The following is an 18308-nucleotide window of genomic DNA, read 5'->3' on the forward strand; positions in this document are numbered from 1 at the left end:
AGGCAAAGGAGCATATCACCCAGTGGCAACAGTGTGGCTCATTGACGTGTTTTAAAAAGTTTTTGTACAACAACGGAGGTCTACGGCACAGAGGAATATGATATATATCGTGCTTTGGATACACACACAATACTTGGATCTGTTCATTGTTGGTTTGGCTCTGCACATGAGATTTGTGTACGATGAGAAAAATATAGAAAATGTAGCTTTTAAGTCTATGTATCTAGCTGAAAGCTCAAAATTAGAACTCCATGTCATGCCTACAACGACTACAGAAATGCACCAATCAGCGGATAGTCTGAGGTCACTACAGCACTATAACATTTCATGATTTACTGTGATATAATCAAGGTATATTTGCCCTGAAGGTGTCAAAGCATTTAATGGTAACAATGGCTGATAGTCACATGGTAACTGATTGCAGAATGAACAGTCTGTTTGAATTGATTCAATCACTGAGTTTGATCATTTTGTATCATTCTTCAACTTTTAGATAATGACTACTGTATTATAATATACTGGTTCCCTGAACAAGGATTAAACCTTTGTCTTGGATTAAACTAAATTCAGCACCAGGAGTGGATCAAGTGAGTTCCAGCTCACTGACTGTCCCTATTGATCTGGGAGAAAAGTATGACTGCAGGGCTGATTATCTCTTGACTGATAAGCTCCATTGTGCAAGTCTGCACAGTAGCTGATTGGTTGGCAGACAGATCAACAGATGCAAAATTCCTAGATAAGACGGTGTGTTTTGGGAGTGGGTGCAGGTCAATGGTTATATTTACCTGAGGTGACAGGAAGGGGGGGGGGGAGAGTGATTTTGTGAGTCTGTGTATGTGCGGGTGGGTGGGCTGTAAGGGTGGGCTTACAGTAAACAGTAGCAGGATATAAAAGGTCATCCTATTCCTCTCTGTGCATCTCTCATACCAGTCTGTGTGTGAGTGAGAAGGAGTGTGTGTGTGTTTGAGAGAGACAGACGGAGAGTCATCGCAGGCCTTTACCATGAAGCGCTGCGTGCTGTTGTCGATGCTGTTGGCGTTGGGGTGTGTGCATGTCTACGGTGCACCGGTGGAGCAGGTTGGCATGGAGCAGGGGTCGTGTACGGATGCCCAAGCATTGGGCGCAGCAGGCCAGGCTATGACCAAGATCAACCAGGACAGGCATGAGGGCTACATCTTCGCCCTGCACCGCCTGTCCAACGTCCACACGGCAAGACACGTGAGTCACACCACCTCACTCAGTCTTCTTGATGTTTTATGTGTGTTTTCTTCTCGGGTAGAGCATTAAGGTGGCTAAGGTAGCTGTGTATATGGCATGACAGTGTCAGTTACAGACTAATGACTCTTTTATAGTTTTGCTACTGTTAAACTACACTTTGGCATTTATTTGTAATCCGTCATCACCACTTGTGGCGACTTGGCCTCTTTTGGCCACAGGTATACATAGGTATACCTCAACTCAGTTATTTGAAAGTGAAATTAAAGGTCAGTATACCCAAAATGTCAAATCTAATTATTCACAGCTTATTAATGCAACACGATAAGAAAAGTAGGTCAAAGTTCAAACATAAAGTAGCTCTGCTAATAGACGTTAAAGGATCATTTTCAGCCTTTTTTCACTTACAAATGGGAAAAAATGAAAAAATGTCTGATGTGATGCTCTGTGTCTGTAGAACGACTGTGTTCATGTATTTCTAAGATTCTGGTGATAAATAAAATGTTATCAAAACCAGTAAAAATTGAGGCCCAAACAATGAAAATACAACGGTCATGATTAAATAACCTGGAATTTTAAGATCTTGATGGGACTATAGAGACTCTCTGTTGAAACCCACACTAGTTCCTATTTAGTGATGCAACGCCCCAGTTTAACTGTGGTGAATTTCTAGGGTTTGTTTGATATTACAGCAAAAAGTTTACACAGTAAAAAGGTTTTTTTTTTCAGCTTTAGGAAGGACTGTGTAACCGTGTAATGTAAAACAACACAAGAATAACTCATTGGAGATGATTAATAGAAAGCCACTAAAGGTGGTCTTTCGGGGGGGGGATTATAAATATGGATTCAACATCCCATAGTTTGCTCACCTCTTGTTCTCTTGTCCACGATAAAAAGATAATAAGGATTAATTAATATGTGAATTTGGTTTCAGGATAAAAATTTAATTCCAACTTAATTATGAGTGTAATCACTAATCTAATAACGTGAAAGATCAGGAGATACGAAGGATTATTGGAAGGGCAACCGTTGTCATGGTAACATTGGCACCTGGCAGTGCTTTCTATCTGAAACCATCATGATCAGTGATTGCTACAGTCTTTTTCTCCCTATTAAATGATTAGTTGCTCAATAAATAAATAACGTGTGTACATATCTGTATGTGTGTGATGTGTGTTACAGGGAGAGACCGGCGTGGTTTTCTACCTTACCATGGATGTTGTGGAGACAAACTGTAGCGTTCTCAGCAAGAAGGCCTGGAAGGAGTGTGAGGCTCGTCCTGACTCCGACACACCGGTTAGAACAGCACATACGCGCACACTCGTGCATACACATACACTATACCCTTAAACATGCTTGAACAATTTTTTTTGTTTGTTTGTATGCAGAGCACTAAAATATTGCATTCGCCTATTCATTGCATTTGTCTTTGCAGGTATATGGACAGTGCAAAGCTGCTATCTACATGAATAGGGTGCACAGAGTGGTGCGTCTCTACAAGTACAGCTGTGCTGTCAGACCAGGTAAAAACCCATTGTGACTTATTTGAGTCTTATCTTGAAATGACACATTTCAAAACTTGCTAAAAATCCAGTTGGTATTTTGTGCAGTGTGGAACAATGTTTACGATATGTCCACGTTCAAAAACTCTTTTCTCTCTGCTCAGTTCCTGCAGCCAGAGTGTCTGAGATTTGTCCTGACTGTTCGTCTCATATCGCCTTGGACAACGCAGAGGTTCAGAAGACCGTGTCTAGCTCCCTGGAGAAGTTCAACAAGGAGAGCGGGCTGGCCAATTACTTTGCTGTGCTAAATGTCACCCGTGCTACTTCAGGGGTAAGCTCTACACCTACACCGAGATATCATGTGACATACTGTATCCTCTCTTAAATCTTATATATTTTATATATTCTGTACACACTGCCAGTGCAGAGAATATGGCAGCTGATACAGAATTCCACTATGCACAAAAGATAATGTTAGATGCTCTTGAGGCTAATTCTGCAATGCTTTTTTCCTAAAATCCAATAAAAATGTTCTAAACCCTTTGGGAGTTAATACATTCTGGATGAATACAATAATATAATAAGCATTATTTCTTTCCCACGGACACAAAAGAAGAAACAGGCCCCCACTTTCCCAGGAATAACCATTACACATAAAGTCCAACATGACTGAATTAAAGAGATAATTTGCCCTAAAACCTTTTGAGTATCAAAAAAAATAATTAGTTTCTGTACTCAGTATGGATTCATGTCAGTTATGGATTCCACATATGACAAATTTCACCATAAACACATCAAACCATCCAGAGAAACTCTTAAAAACCCACTTCTGTAGTGAATCCATCTTCTCAGTTGTCCATCCAAACGCATACACTGCTTTTCTCTCAATCCTCACACACAACACCTTTGCACATCTGACCTATGCTTTCAATCATTCTTCCACTAAGCATCTCCATCTCCAGCTCAATTATTAGCCAATCTTTGAAAAGAACATATGCCATATTGTTATGCCTAGTCCTTTTGTTAACAGTTTTCTTTCTCTTTGTGTGTATCCAGTGGGGAGTAGCGGCGTATTACCACGTAGAGTACACCATCCAGGAGACGACCTGCACCAAGAGCACAGATGCAGCTGCAGCTGATAAGTGTCCCGTCATGGAGTGCGAGTTCGCTGTAAGTCTTGATGGAAAAGTGTTTTATTCAACATCTTATATTGATCAAATAGATTGTTTATTTTTAATTTCCAGGATGTTTTTAGATCTTAAGATAAAGTAATCCTTAATATATCTCAGTAATTCACTCCATCACATTTATTACTTCTCAAGGCTGTATCCCTTTCATTATGTACTCATGTCTAACTATGTTTGGCTTTTACTCTTACAGAACCTTTCAAGAAAAATAATACAATTACTATTTAGCTCGCAGCTCTGATCCAGTATGTTTTGGATTGATGTCAGTGAGCAAGTTTATTATAGCAAGCTATTACTCTAAAATAAAGTTAATTTAACTTTTAAACACCGCCACAGGCCATAACCATTCCTCCCCTCTCTTGTCTCTTACTTGTTTTTTTCTTGTTCTTCCCTCCTCAGCACAAGGGCTTCTGTAAGGCCTCCAGCTACGAGTCTCCAGCCGGTGATAGTCAGATCAGTGTAGACTGTGAGCTCTATGAGCCTGAGGTAAGACTCACCAAGCCATGAAAAAACACTAAATAACCTTTCATTTAATATTTCTGAATGTCCTTCAGTATTAAAGAGACAATGAAAAAACACTTTTTTTTTCTTTAAAGTTACAATAATTCAATTATAGCAATAATTAAATGTTATTTTTTCCAGAGATGTAGACCTAAGAATTGGTAACAAAAACAAGACTTGACTCCATCACTGAAGATTTGACTTGATGAAAAAAAAAACTTGGATAAAGATATATTCTAAAATGAAAGTCTTACGTTTTGATCTTGTGAAATGCTGATTTGATTTGACTCATACTTTTCTTTAAGGATTTTACACTAAAGAATAGTTTTTCTTTATTATAACTTGGATCTTTTTGTAGTTTTGAACATCATTTATATCAATTATGACGACAAATTATTGCCAATATCTTGGAACATGGCAGCTTTGCTAAAGTGACTTCCATCAGGGTAAGAGACTTTATAGATCAGATGATCATACAGGTCAGAGTTTGGATAAGATGGGGGTTTGTTTGAGACTTGTATGGTCATCTGACTGCGTTTCTTGCCCGTTGGACTTCTTTTTAGCGATTACCATAACCAAACTAAAATTACAGAAATAAGGTTCCAGTTGTAAATAAACCAGATTTGTCCTGTAAGACTTGACTTGGACCCAAAAGATTTTAAAAAAAGCTCCACATTCTTCTTATGCAGTTGATAATATGTCATAAATGTATGTCATAATAATAACCGTGGACCGTGGTAGAAGTTACACACTTCTTAGCAGTCACTGATTTTATCTTTGTGTTCTTCAGGCTGCTGAGAGAGAGAAGAAACTTCACCTTCTGGGTGGAGAGACTGACCACAGCCACAGCGACACAGAGTCACACACCCACGACCACGATGGCGCACACGCCGCCGACGCAACACACACACACGACCATGTCCACGATCACACCAAGAGCCACTCTCATCACGATCAAACCCACAAGCACGCTGAGGGTAGCGACCACCACCACTCTCACGACCACGACGCAGGCAGCCCCCACAAGCACGCTCATGACCACTCCCACGACCACGGGCACGGCCACGACCACGTGCACGCTCACCACGCCAAGGCACACGACCACAGCGGCGACTCACCCAACCATCACCACGACTACAAGCACGCAGATGGCGTGCACACCCACGAGCACGACCACGAGCTCGCTCTGGACCACGACCACAAGCACGCTCACTTGCACGAGCATGAGCACCACCACCATCACCATGAGCACGAGCATGAGACCTCAGCCCATGACCACCCAGAGGGCACTGTGAGGGTGCTGCCCGCCTTGGGCCAGCCCACCACCCTGCCTTCCTTCCCTGACACACCCGCAGGTGGCCAGGGGGTGGCAGTCACCCTGCCCCTCAAGCCCGACCCCCAGATCCCTGGAGAGCACGAACCCACCGTTCTGCCCTTCCCCAGCTCAGTCTCGGCCGAGTGCCCCCCCAAGGCCGCAGCAGAGGGCAGCACCCTGGTGGACAAACTCTTCGCTGAGGACCCCGAGTTCAAATCAGCTGCGTAAGATGGCCCCTGAACATGGAACTGAACTCCAAACTAAAGTGTAACGAAGACAGGAAAAATCCATTTAACATTTCACATTTTCACACTCACATAACATCTGATCCAAACACGTTAGTAGTGACGTACCTCAACCTGCTTCCCATCCAACAAATGGCAGTTCTAATAAGGGCAAAATACATAAAAACACTCTTACACGAACATCAGTAGGAATTGGTAATATATCAGAAAATAATAAAACCACTAACCTCCTTCTTACAATCATCAGAGACAACAATAAAAAACATGACAATATGGTCATATTAATTTCAACAGTAAAGATTTTAACATTGTTTAATTCTGTACAATCAAGCCAGGCAAACATGAAAGGTTTCTATGTTTATGTGTCATCTGTGCTTGGTTGTAAAAAAAAATTAATAAATGATACCACAAATACCCATCATGTGTCTTTTTCTATTGACCAAGACGAAGGCGATCATTTTTGTGTTACAACCCTATCAAACATTCTCAGTTGACTCAAGAGGCACCCTAGTGGACCACCGGTCTCAGGCACATGTCACTGTAACTGCAGCATCCCGAAGGTTGAATCCAAATTCGGGGCGTTTGTCAGACGTCATCTCTCTCTCTGTCTCTCTCGGTGTTTCCCGTCACTACTGTCTGTTGTGAAATAAACTCAAAACGTCATGAAAATAATCTTTTAAAAAGGACACTTGGTTACGTGACATGCAGCAGATAGATTTTCTAAACAACGCATCATCCTCAGACGAGTGGCTGTGCTATTAATTTGGCGACAGTGTCTGCGGTGCACCAAAATAACACAAATCAAAATATCATTTCCAGCATGTAGACTAGGTGATAACAGTCTTATTATTATTACATATACATATATACACACATGCAGTATATATATATATATATATATAAAGAGAGAGAGAGAGTATAATTTCTGTGGTTTAACAGGCTTTTCCTGACAAGAGGCATCTATGTGTGAACCTACAGTACACATTGGACAATATTTTCTCTTTTAATGATATTTGATGAAGATCTAAAATGATCATTCTGATCATCAAGTGGTTGGTTTTTGCACTGTTGCAGGTCTTGGTCTGCTCTGAAGTTACACTCTGAGCTGACGTCTTTCTTTGTGTTGTGACAAATACTCCAGACAAGTCATAAATACTATATATTGTTTGAAAATACAGAATTTCTGTCAAGTACAGTTAAGAGACAAGAGGGATATAGAGCTGATACAAAACCGGCAAATATGACGAACTAGAAAAAGCACTTAGATTTGTTCTTTGTTGTTTGAATAATAGAAAAGTTTCTGGATCCAAACTGGAAACCAAATCTGCATCAAAGTACACTAAATGAGACATGAAGCTTTTTAAGAATATCCCGATCCTGGAAAATATAAGCCTTTTGCATGAGGATGAACTCTGCATGTGCATGTGTCAGCTAAATTTTGTTCCTATTGCACAATGTGTTTGAGAATAATGTCAATAGGACAAAGCCTACAAGAGTTTAGCAACCATCACAGGAAAACATTATGGAATAACGGGGTCACTGTATTATGAAACGGGATTGCAGGAGAAAATAGGCATGGCTTATATAACATTGATGTGTGTTGGGTAAGGCATTGCAATCCAAATTATAAATGTCACATTGACATTTTGTGCCCTCCAGTAGTTGGATAAAGACACCAAACTGTTTGGTAATGTTTAGGTAACCTTCATGAGTAAAAGAAACCAACAACGAATGATTGTTGGCGGCAGGAACTCGGGAGCATCTACCCATAACTCATGAGGTTTAGTCTGAGAGAAGACAATTATTATTTGCATGACTGAGAGAGGCCACTTAGGTAAAATGTAAACAGATGCTGTCTTAATTAAAAGACTTTTCTAACGAAGGCAGCATCGTTCAGGAGTGAACAAAAATAATCTAAATTTCACACATCAGACACAACAACAGTAGCGCTGTTTCATCAGCACTGTTTAAAGTACACTCGCCCACTCGTGTCTAAGGTTAGCTTTCTGCATTTGTCATTCAAAATCAGACTGTCCAATAAAGGTAGGCAGCTAACTGCATTAGTGCAAAAAAAAAAAAAAAAAAAGAAAGTTATGTGTGTTGCTTTAAAACATGTGTCTGGAAGATACTGAACATATGGACAGGCAGCAGAGAATTGGAGCAGCTGGTGTTTTTCTCTATGTTTTGATCTTTTTTTTCCTATTTTGACTCATTGAAATTCATTTGTATCTGCTGTGAATCCAATCTGACTACAGCTCTCATCCTCTGCTAAGAAGCAAGCTACAAACTTTTCAGTTTACTTGATCCTCAAAACAGGTTTACACTGAGATATTCCTTTAAACAGGGCTCTGCAATTTGTTGCAACATTCTCAAAATGATGATCTTCTCACATTCAACAAATTAAATCATATCTTTGCTGAATGAGCTTGTCTTTGATTGGTTAATATCCCCTGTACCACAGTGCACTATGACCCTGCAGTCAGTCTGAGCCAGCCATTGGCCTGCAGAGCAGCAGATAGCAGCTGTTTGTTCATCCTTTGGGAAAGAGGGGAAAGTCCAGCATCAGCCTCACATGTATCTGTCTAGAAAAACCGGGCTTGCTGGTCTTGCAGCAAGAAATTTACAGACCAGGGTTAGGGTGACCAGGGTGTCATTTTTTTAGTCATTTGTTTGGGTTTTTATTGTGACCTCTGTGTGTGTGTGTGTGTTTGATGATGAGTGTGTACCTGCTGGTCCTGTGTCTGGCTGTGCTGCAGCAGGGGGGCAGAGCCAGGCCAGACCCTCCAGGCTGCAATAGCCCCGAGGCGGTGAGGGTGGCAGAAGAGGCCCTGGAGCAGATCAACCGGGACCGGACACATGGATACATCCTGAGCCTCAACAGATTGTATGACCTCTCACACACATCTGAAAAGGTGAGGGCGAACGCTCCCACACACACACACACACACACACACACACATGCACATAAAATAAGACATTTTTAAAGATAAGGAAACAGTGGATGGAGCCTTGTTTGTAAAGCCTAGAAAACAAAATACTGAGAAGAAAACTAGAACAAGAATTTGTTATTTTAATGTGAAGAAACACTGAATGTGTGTGTGTGTGTGTGTGTGTGTGTGTGTGTGTGTGTGTGTGTGTGTGTGTGTAGGAGAAAGGTGGGTTGCTCTATAAACTGACCATTGATGTCATGGAGACCAAATGCCACATCACCAGCAGGAAACCATGGAAACAATGTGAAGTCAGGGATATCGGTGATGTTCCAGTAAGTACCACATGCTGGTGTATCTTCACTTTTTTTTGCTTCAGTGAACTCAACTCAAAGCCAATGTATATAACTTAAATGCATTTTGAACATGGCTTTAGGTAGATAGCAAAAATATGATTTGTTCAGATTTTTTAGATATTAAATCATCTTCTCAAGTCAGAATTTCAGCCGAGGGTACCCCTGTGATTTGTTTGTTTGTTGACCTGGTTAACAGTGTGGTTATATGTGCATGTGTCTATACCGACACCTGTGTGTTTGTGTCCTTCAGGTGTATGGAGAGTGTGAGGTATCTGTCTACGCTGACACTGAAATCAGACTTCAAAGCTATTCCTGCACACTCCGTGAAGGTAGAAAGATGGGTCATTTAAACGTCATTTGTGTATTTCCCATTTATTTGATATCACAAAAACACATTTAGACAGTCTGTCTGTCTGATAGGAAGTGTTGCAAGTCCATTTGGATCGCACTTTACTGCTTTGATTCTGTAAATGTTAGTGAGGTGTGAAATTAAAAATCCAAACATTGAATTTTTTTCTCTACACAGCAGGTGCTCTGTCCTACAATGCCTCCGTGAAGCAAATAAAAATGTCATCCCTGAGTGATTTTACAGAAAATGTGACTGACAAAATAGACTGTTATGTTTTATTTTATTGAATTTGATCTAAGGAAGGAAAAGACATCTGGATAGAGTCAGTTGTCAGAGAGAAGACGGGGATACTGGGGGAGATCTGAGGGTTCATGCTGCTATCTGAGTTCATTCTTAAACAAAGAAGGTGTCTTAATTAGCTGGATGATGTTCTATTAACCTTTGACCCCACTGATCCTTGTGTTTAGTTCCCGCCACCGCAGTGGTGGATGTGTGTCCAGACTGTCCCACAGCTGATAACCTGAATGAGCCCGTCGTCAAGGAGACAGCAAACCTCTCCCTGCAGAGGTTCAATGAAGAGAGCCGCCTGGCCAACTACTTCACTCTGGAGAACATTACAAAAGCAAGCTCACAGGTAAATAAATGGATGAATAAAGCAATTAAACAATGACATGGATAACCACCTGAGCAGTGGTGACTGAGCAAAGATTTTGCTTCTCAAAACCGAGGAAATTCATTTTTCCACATATATGAAAAGTCTCCAGTTGCAGCCTGTAGCAGTGTCCCATTTCAGGAGCCTTTTCTTTTGAAGTCCACATCTCAAGACCAAATTAAATGTTAAAGAGGACATAACATGCACATTTCCAGGTCTACATTTTTATTCTGGGGGCTCTACTGGAATATTTTTGTATGATTTACAGTTCAAAACTCCTTATTTATCTTTTATTGACTCTTTATGCAGCCCCTCAGTTTAGCCTCTGTCTGAAACTCCTCCCCAAGGAGCCCACTCTTTTCTGATTGTCGTGCTTCCATAAGCTCTGGAGGCTGCATAAACAAACAAAAGTAGTCAGATTCTGGATTGCATGAACAATCTGACATCAGTTTAATGGGGTAGTGGAGCTAACTTTGCAAACTTGGCTTTTGACTTGAAGGCGACATTTTATACATACATTCACCTCAAGTTTGAGCATATTCAACATAGACATCCAACATATAACAGTATATAAATGACAGAAAATCACGAAAAGCATGATATGTCCCCTTTAAATAAAAAGCTGTATACAGCTTCCTGAATTTGGAGGGCACAACCAGTCTATCCTTTGCTGTCTTCAATAACCCAAAATGCTTGCAAGCCCAGTCATGTGTCGCAGTGGCAAGGAACTCATGATGAATTTTTAGTTGGTTGTTATCAGGTTCAGCCTACTAGCCTTGAGTCCTACTGGTTACACCTTTAATAGCCATGTTCTCAGAGGACTGGCCCCTTAAGGGACACATCTTGTGTCTTTCAATTTTGATAAGCAAGAGGAACTGTGTCTTTTAACTTTTAAAAGCAAGAGTGATGAGTTTTAGCTGAATGAGTCAGGTGAGAGGTTATGAATTGTCCCTCAGTCATTCCATTTACACTGCTTCTCTGGCTTGTTGTTCTACATATAACAACCTCTTGACTTTGTGCTACATTGCAAATTTCTCAAAGAACTTCAGTACAAAATCGAGAGGCTGTGATATGAAGCACAACAAGCTAGTAGCGTCTGCCTATGTAAATAGATGTTTGTTGAGCAAGGAATCCAGAGTCATTGCAATCCAAATGTCATTTTATCATTTTTGTTGAACACACCAAACTATTTGGTAATGTTTAGGTAACCTTCATGATTAAAAGAAACCAACACTGAATGATTGTGGGCAACATGAACTGGGACCATCTACCCCAACACACAAGGTTTTGTGGAATTTGCCACTGAGAGAAGACAATAATTATTTAAATGACTGCAAAAGGCCGCTTAAGTAAAATGTAAACAGAGGTTGTCTTCATCAAATGACTAAGACTATCTCACCCAAACTTTACTTGATCCTCAAAACATAGATATTAGATATTCCTTTAAACAGGGCTCTGGAATTTGTTGCAACATAATCAAAATTATGATATTCTCAAATCTTAAATCATATGTACTTTGCTGAATGAGCTTGTCTTTGATTGGTTAATATCCCCCTGTACCCCAGTGCACTATGACCCTGCGGTGAGTGAGTCAGGTAAGAGATTATGATTTGTCCCTTGATTGCATCTATGAATTGGCTATTTAACCCAATTATTTTATAATTCTTAACTTTAATAGATTGTGCGCAGCTGTGTTGAACACTTATAGCATTTGCGTGCCTGTGCATGTGTTTCAGTATGTGCATGTGTGTGTCTCTTTGTGCTCTGTCAGTGGGTTGTGGGTCCGTCCTACTTTGTGGAGTTCACCATCGTGGAGACTGTTTGTTCAAAGAAAACAGATGCCAGTGAACTGTACAACTGCTCACCTATGGACTGTCAGTTTGCTGTAAGTATAACACACATATATGATTTACAGTATGATACTTAGAATAAGACCTACAGTAGCGACAAGTTCTTCAAGCGGGGCATCCTACAGTCTAAGACTGAGCAAGTGGGAACAGAATAATTGAGTTGTAGGCAACACATAAACTAATTTCCAGTGGGATTGTCTACATTTTTCAGGAACTTGAAACAAAATCATATAAAATGTGACACACTGTCGATTGAAGAAACTCTACAGCTCTAAACAAGAAGCCACCATGTGTTAAATGCAGATCCAACTATTCTTGATTCCTCATCTCTCAGCATCGAGGCTTCTGTTTGGGCTCACACGAGGCTCATGAGGAGCAGTTTGAAATCAGACTCCCTGTCGGAAAGAAGGACAGCTCATTTCGGAAGCCCGTGGAGGTGAAGTGTGAGATCTACGAGCCTCAGGTACCCGCTTCGACTGCAGTGCTGCACCACACCGCAGGAGTTAATATAATCTGAAATTTAAATGGGTGGAAACATCAAATTAGTCCTTCTAATCCATCTGTTATTCTATTCATTGTATCACGGAGAAACTGAGGCTTTTAAAGAGCATTTCTTCAAAGCTCCGGTAATGAATGTATTTTATTTTAACACTGAATCAAATGAGATGTATAATGTGGAAATAGTGCTTGTAATGATGAACACAGAGAGAAATATCGCCTAATTCTACAGCTTTACAGAGCTTCTTTGTCTCTTTACGCTGATTGTTTTGGTTTTATGGTTCAGTCTCACTGCTCTCATCGATGTGTTCCTTTAAATAGAAGCTGGAGTTGTTAATCACACTGTCTTTTTCTGTTTTCTCTTCCTCTGTAGGCTGCTGCTGCAGAGGAACAGGCCCATGCAAAGGCAGACAGTGGGCACACCGGGCATCAGCACCACAACCACACACACCTGCACCCACATGAGCATATGCACTCAACCACACCCAGCTCAGACCACACTGTATCCAAGCCCAGGGTCTCCTTAGGGACTGTGGTGGATCAGCCTGCATCTCCCAGATCTGCCCCAGCAGCCGGCTCCTGCCCCGGCCCTCGCAGACACAATCTGGGTTTAGACAGACTCAAGCTCTGATTGGATAGACCAAGACAGCTGATCTTTGTTTAGGTGCTCGAAAACATCTTTCCTGCATGTTTAAATAAGTTATGAAAGACATGAAATTGTAATTTAGAAGCAAAATGTGTGATAACCATAATAATCCTTGTAAATAATCAGATTAAAGTTATTGTTTGAAAGCTTTTACAGTACATGGATGTTGTTTCATTTCCTTCAAGAGAATGAATTAAGAGGGAATTATTTTGCAGATTGAATCTTTTATTATTATTATTAACTACACATTAATAGAACAATAAAAGCTAACCTGCGCTGCGTATTTTTGAGCAGTACATCAATAGTAACACCACTGGTTTATGTTTTAGTGATTCTTAAAGGAAAATGAATGAACATGTATAGTTCAGGCTACATTCTGTTGTTCACCAGCTAACATTTGTTAGCAAGTAATGCTTCAATATTTCATAACTGCTTTATTTTAGATCAAAGTTTCTCATGTTTTATCGAGTTATTATGAAAGATTTGGAACAGTTTCAGCAAAATCATTTGTGAGCCATAATACCAATTGCTGTAAAGTATTATTATATTATATTATAACAGAGGTAATATGTGTAGAGTTTACAGAAAATGTTTACCTTTATTATGCCTTTTGGCAATAACAATATAGTTGTTGTTTTTTTCTACATTTCATTTCATTTCACAGCCAAAAATCACCTTAAATCTGAAAACAAATTTAACAATTTTTGCAATAATTTGACATTTTGAAACTTAGTGGTTGGTCTGCTGCAGCACTTGCACCCTCTAATGGTCAGCTGAAGGTTGTGGTGTAATGGGTCCTTCACCAGATAACTGACAAAATGTCATATAATTTAGTTTCAATCTTATTCATTTGAAATTAAGTTAGTGAAACTTAAGCAGGACCTTTTTCAAATTGCTACACTCTCACTTACAATGTTATGGCCCCATCCAACAAAGGACAGACAGTCAGATATCAGGTCTTATGCAAAATCATGTCCAACAAAATTCAGATGGGAAAACTCAGACAAAAACATATTTTTGTAATTTGAGATATCTGATTCACATGTTACTGATTATACATATCAAAAAGAGTAATGCATTATTTTTTTTACATAAGTCATTCATGTGGTATTTCCCCAAGTGTTGATAATATCTATCCTGTAACCTTTAAAAGACTGGTTTCTATTTTGGTGCGAGCGCACGTGAGTGTGTGACGCAGCTGCGGTTGTTAATGCAGACCAGGTGACACACACACACTGATATTCTGGTACTGGCTTTGGTATGAAACTAGCTTTAATAACATCATGTTATATCATAATATCAATTATATCTTTTATAACTGCAACATTAAATTCACTCTTGTCTCCCTTTTACCACCCGGTGCACCTTCGTTACTGCTGGAAGAAAATAACAACAATAAAAGCTGGTTAACGATAAATTAGATGTTGAGTCGAACATTATAAGCACCATAATTTAATCTTTAGTCAAAGCATAAAAAACCTTTCTCCCTCTGAACCTTCAGCCTTGCTGAATATGTCGGAAAACATCCTTCCAGAAAACGAACAGAAAGCTCAGTCAAGATGTAATTAGGCCTGTTTAAGTCTTCTTTTGATATATAGTTGAATACGGCGAGCGATTAATCAGGTCTAATATCATTAATATGGGCTATTTTTTATAGTTAACATGCTTTTGGAATAGAATGACCATATTTCATAATAGGCCATTATATGACACTGATAAATTCCGTCTCATTCACTAACTGATCCATGTACTGGATCAAGTCCCCAAGCATGCTGATCAGTCCTGAGGACAGCTCGCCGTGATCGTATAGTGGTTAGTACTCTGCGTTGTGGCCGCAGCAACCCCGGTTCGAATCCGGGTCACGGCAGACTTTTGAGGATCACTGCGGCTCCTGCACAACGCACTTATAGAAAAGGATTTGACGTTGTCACAGCGTGCAAAGACCTTAAAACCACGTGTTTAGACAGCAAACGTAGCGAGTGTTCCGTCTGTGGGCCTTTTCCAAAGCAGATCCTCCCCACTCACACGTCGTCACGGAATGCACTGTGTCTTCAGTACCACTCACAGCTGAATGTAGTTCCCTTCATTAAGATAGAGGGTATAAATACAGCGCCAAGCTTTGGGACGAACATCAATGTCCGGCGGAAACAGGAAAACTTTTCGTCACCATGATTTCCAGTCAGCATCTGTCAGCAGCTGTATATTTATATACTTATATAGTATGTAATTAGTTACAGTCAGTGGTCGGGAGCGACAAGGGTTGCCATCATCCGCCAGCTGTTGCAAGATGAGAGAAGAAGATCTTCCAGTGGGTATAGACCCCATCAGTGCACTCCTTGCATAGTGATCCTTTTGTACAAGTGAGACATTTTTCAGTCGTGCCATTGAAAAGATCTATTTTTAAAGACCACTTGTTCTGCTGCAATTCAAAAAGCTTTTCCCTCTGGCGTCACTATTCACATCAAATATCCCGGGTTATATTGCCATTTGCTAAATCTCACATGTAAATAACAATACAAAGGCACAGTAATGCTTCAAGTATTACAAGCCTGTTGTGCATTAATAGAATATATCTGTGGTAATTAGGTCAGGTGAAGATGTTGAGGCTGTGTGGGATTTGGGGGTCATTGGAGCTGGAATGAGAAATTCCTGAGGGACCTGGGAGTATGGTGGGGCTTGACATGCATGAGGCAATGAGTACAGTAGGAGTTACAGACGGCTTACATCCCATTGCCTCATGTATGTCAACATAAAATGGCCATATGGGGGGGGGGGTTCCTCCCCCTGGTCTGTTCCAGACCCAGTAGCAGTCTTCTTAGTTCCTTGTGCAAACAATGGCATGTTAGAAATGTCACTGCAGCATTTAAGACAGGATGTTTACTCTGTGACAACAGATTTACCTTGTATTTCTTTTTAGGTTCTCCCATTTTTTTGCAGCTTATTTAGGTGACAGAACATCCTCAACGTCCAATTCCTCAACAATGAACCTGTTAATCAATATGTCAGAGAGGATAGTGAAGAAAATGTTTAGGTCAGAAACATCATCTCTAATACACAGCACTAATAATAGCCTATCAGTGTGGGCAGTGAGGTGACAGACTCATTACATTCACTCTACAGTAGGCTGAAGCCCATGGAGAACAATAAATACTAATATTATAATACTGAAATTACTCCCAAGCCTCTTTGTTTGCATTTCTTTTCTTTACAAGCATCTTCTCGTTTTGCATTCTTATGTTTATAAGCTACTTGGTTTAGCAACAGTCTCTGTACATATACAACATTTAAAATCAAATGAACACGTCTACCGTTTTCTAGACTAGGAAATGGTATATTTCATCCTAAATACAATATAACCTTGAAGTTTTTAACATCTGCGTGGCAATATTAAACGTTTATGTTAGTTTGAGCAGTTTATGAGTAAATATTTGTACAGGTTGTTGCACAGTGCTCAGTGAGTCAGCATCAGTGCAGGCTTGCTGTTGGAGGGTTTTATAACCGACTTCCACTCACCACTAATTGGTTTGGGATGGCACTTAATATGGCTCCAGGTGAAGGTGGAGTGGAGGTGGGTAGGGAGAGAGTGCAGGGGATACTTTGGAAAAGCCCCCTTATGTGTCTACACTGGAGGCGTTCAGGTGCAGTGTTGAGCGTAGGAGGCTAATAAACATGACTGTAGTGACGCGCGTAAAACAGAGGAGAATAGACTTGAAGCGTAAGTGAACGCTTCAGGTCGCAGAGACGCGGCTGAGACGCGAGCCTGCGCGCAGCCGGTGCAGACAGCTGCAGCCTATCTGTTGCGTGTGACACGCTTGCTGTCTAGACACGGGGTTAGACTTTGAAGAAGATGATTCATTTGAGGCTTTGAAGATACTGGTGCTAACAGATAATCACAACACAGCATTAGAGCTGCTTGCCACAAATTGATTTAATAGCCTGCAGCAGCAGCATTCAAGTGAATTATTTTGGGGCAACTTTATACTTTTGCTCCGATAGGGAAATAGTGTATACATTATATTGCACCACATTTAATGCATCTAGATACAATAAACAATAAGCACATAAAATCTGAGGCAGACTACTTAACAATAAACCTTATAGGCCTGTAGACGTTTTTAAATTTGGCAGCACATTCACATTAATGCACATGCAAGGGACTACTTCTTTCTACTCAGAAATGTAGAACTGACATAGCTGTATTACTTTTGAGTCAAGGATTTCAATTCTACACTTCCAATACTTCCATCACTAAAGAATGAATGTTGTGACTAAAAGCAAGACAGACCACATGTGAAGTACATCACAATCACAAAGGAATCTGCAGTCATGTGTACGATGTTACAGAAATTTTGAACTCATCAATGCAGAAACTCCAGGAGATATGGATGCATCTTATGCAAAAAAAAAAAAAGATTTATTGACAAACACAAACCTGATCGATCACAGAGACAACAGTTACATATCAAAGTGCCGGTGTTGGCACAGTGAAATGCCACATCAAATCTGAAGGAAAAGAGGTGAACCACTCTCAGACGACCTTGTCCCTAGTCACAACATCGCTATAAAAATGTTTATTTTATAGCACTGTCTCTATGGCAACAATCAAAAAAGCCAGGTTCTCTCGGCAGGGAAGAAGGCAGACAGTTGTCTGTTCCTCGCTATCTGCTGGAGCATTTCATACATGGCACGTATTTGAAAACTGGAGCATTTTCATATATGACACATATATGAAAATTCCTCCACATATAATACCAGTTGAAAACATGTCTGTTAGTCATGACGTCTACAGCTCTCAAAGAAAAAATAAATAGATCATTGTAATTATAATATAAGAGTTTTATATAAGTGATCTCCAGTTTTCCACTTGCTGCGTCACACCCCCTGGTGAATACACAACAAAAGAAAATAACAGCGATGCATTTCAGATTTTCTGACCCAACAAAATAGTGGGCTGGAGTTATTGTGTGTGTGCGTGAAGACATATCTCATCTCATCGTACCTGCATTATATCAGACTGAAAATTCATCACACCTCTTGCCCTTGACAGGTTTACTGCAGCATGTTA

At 40.3% G+C, this 18308-nt stretch overlaps 2 protein-coding genes and 1 non-coding gene across 3 annotated transcripts; all 3 read left to right on the top strand.

The window, feature by feature from the left end:
- The first annotated feature begins 913 nt into the window (after positions 1 to 913).
- Positions 914 to 6381, top strand: fetub (fetuin B). Its single transcript, XM_067596192.1, has 7 exons — positions 914 to 1218; positions 2398 to 2511; positions 2651 to 2738; positions 2882 to 3048; positions 3774 to 3887; positions 4304 to 4390; positions 5196 to 6381. The coding sequence occupies exons 1-7, from the start codon at positions 1003 to 1005 to the stop codon at positions 5946 to 5948; spliced, it is 1539 nt and encodes a 512-aa protein (XP_067452293.1). The 5' UTR covers positions 914 to 1002; the 3' UTR covers positions 5949 to 6381.
- Positions 6382 to 8505: 2124 nt separating this feature from the next.
- Positions 8506 to 13401, top strand: si:ch211-284e20.8 (uncharacterized protein LOC563738 homolog). Its single transcript, XM_067598091.1, has 7 exons — positions 8506 to 8877; positions 9114 to 9227; positions 9499 to 9577; positions 10065 to 10231; positions 12021 to 12134; positions 12434 to 12562; positions 12971 to 13401. Exons 1-7 carry the CDS (start codon positions 8677 to 8679, stop codon positions 13226 to 13228), a joined length of 1062 nt encoding a protein of 353 aa, XP_067454192.1. The 5' UTR covers positions 8506 to 8676; the 3' UTR covers positions 13229 to 13401.
- Positions 13402 to 15038: 1637 nt separating this feature from the next.
- On the top strand, positions 15039 to 15110 carry trnah-gug (transfer RNA histidin (anticodon GUG)). The gene has a single exon. It is a non-coding gene; the product is annotated as a tRNA-His (tRNA).
- The last annotated feature ends 3198 nt before the right edge of the window (positions 15111 to 18308 follow it).

The sequence above is a fragment of the Thunnus thynnus genome, chromosome 8, assembly GCF_963924715.1.
Source record: "Thunnus thynnus chromosome 8, fThuThy2.1, whole genome shotgun sequence".
NCBI classification, from domain to species: Eukaryota; Metazoa; Chordata; class Actinopteri; order Scombriformes; family Scombridae; genus Thunnus; species Thunnus thynnus.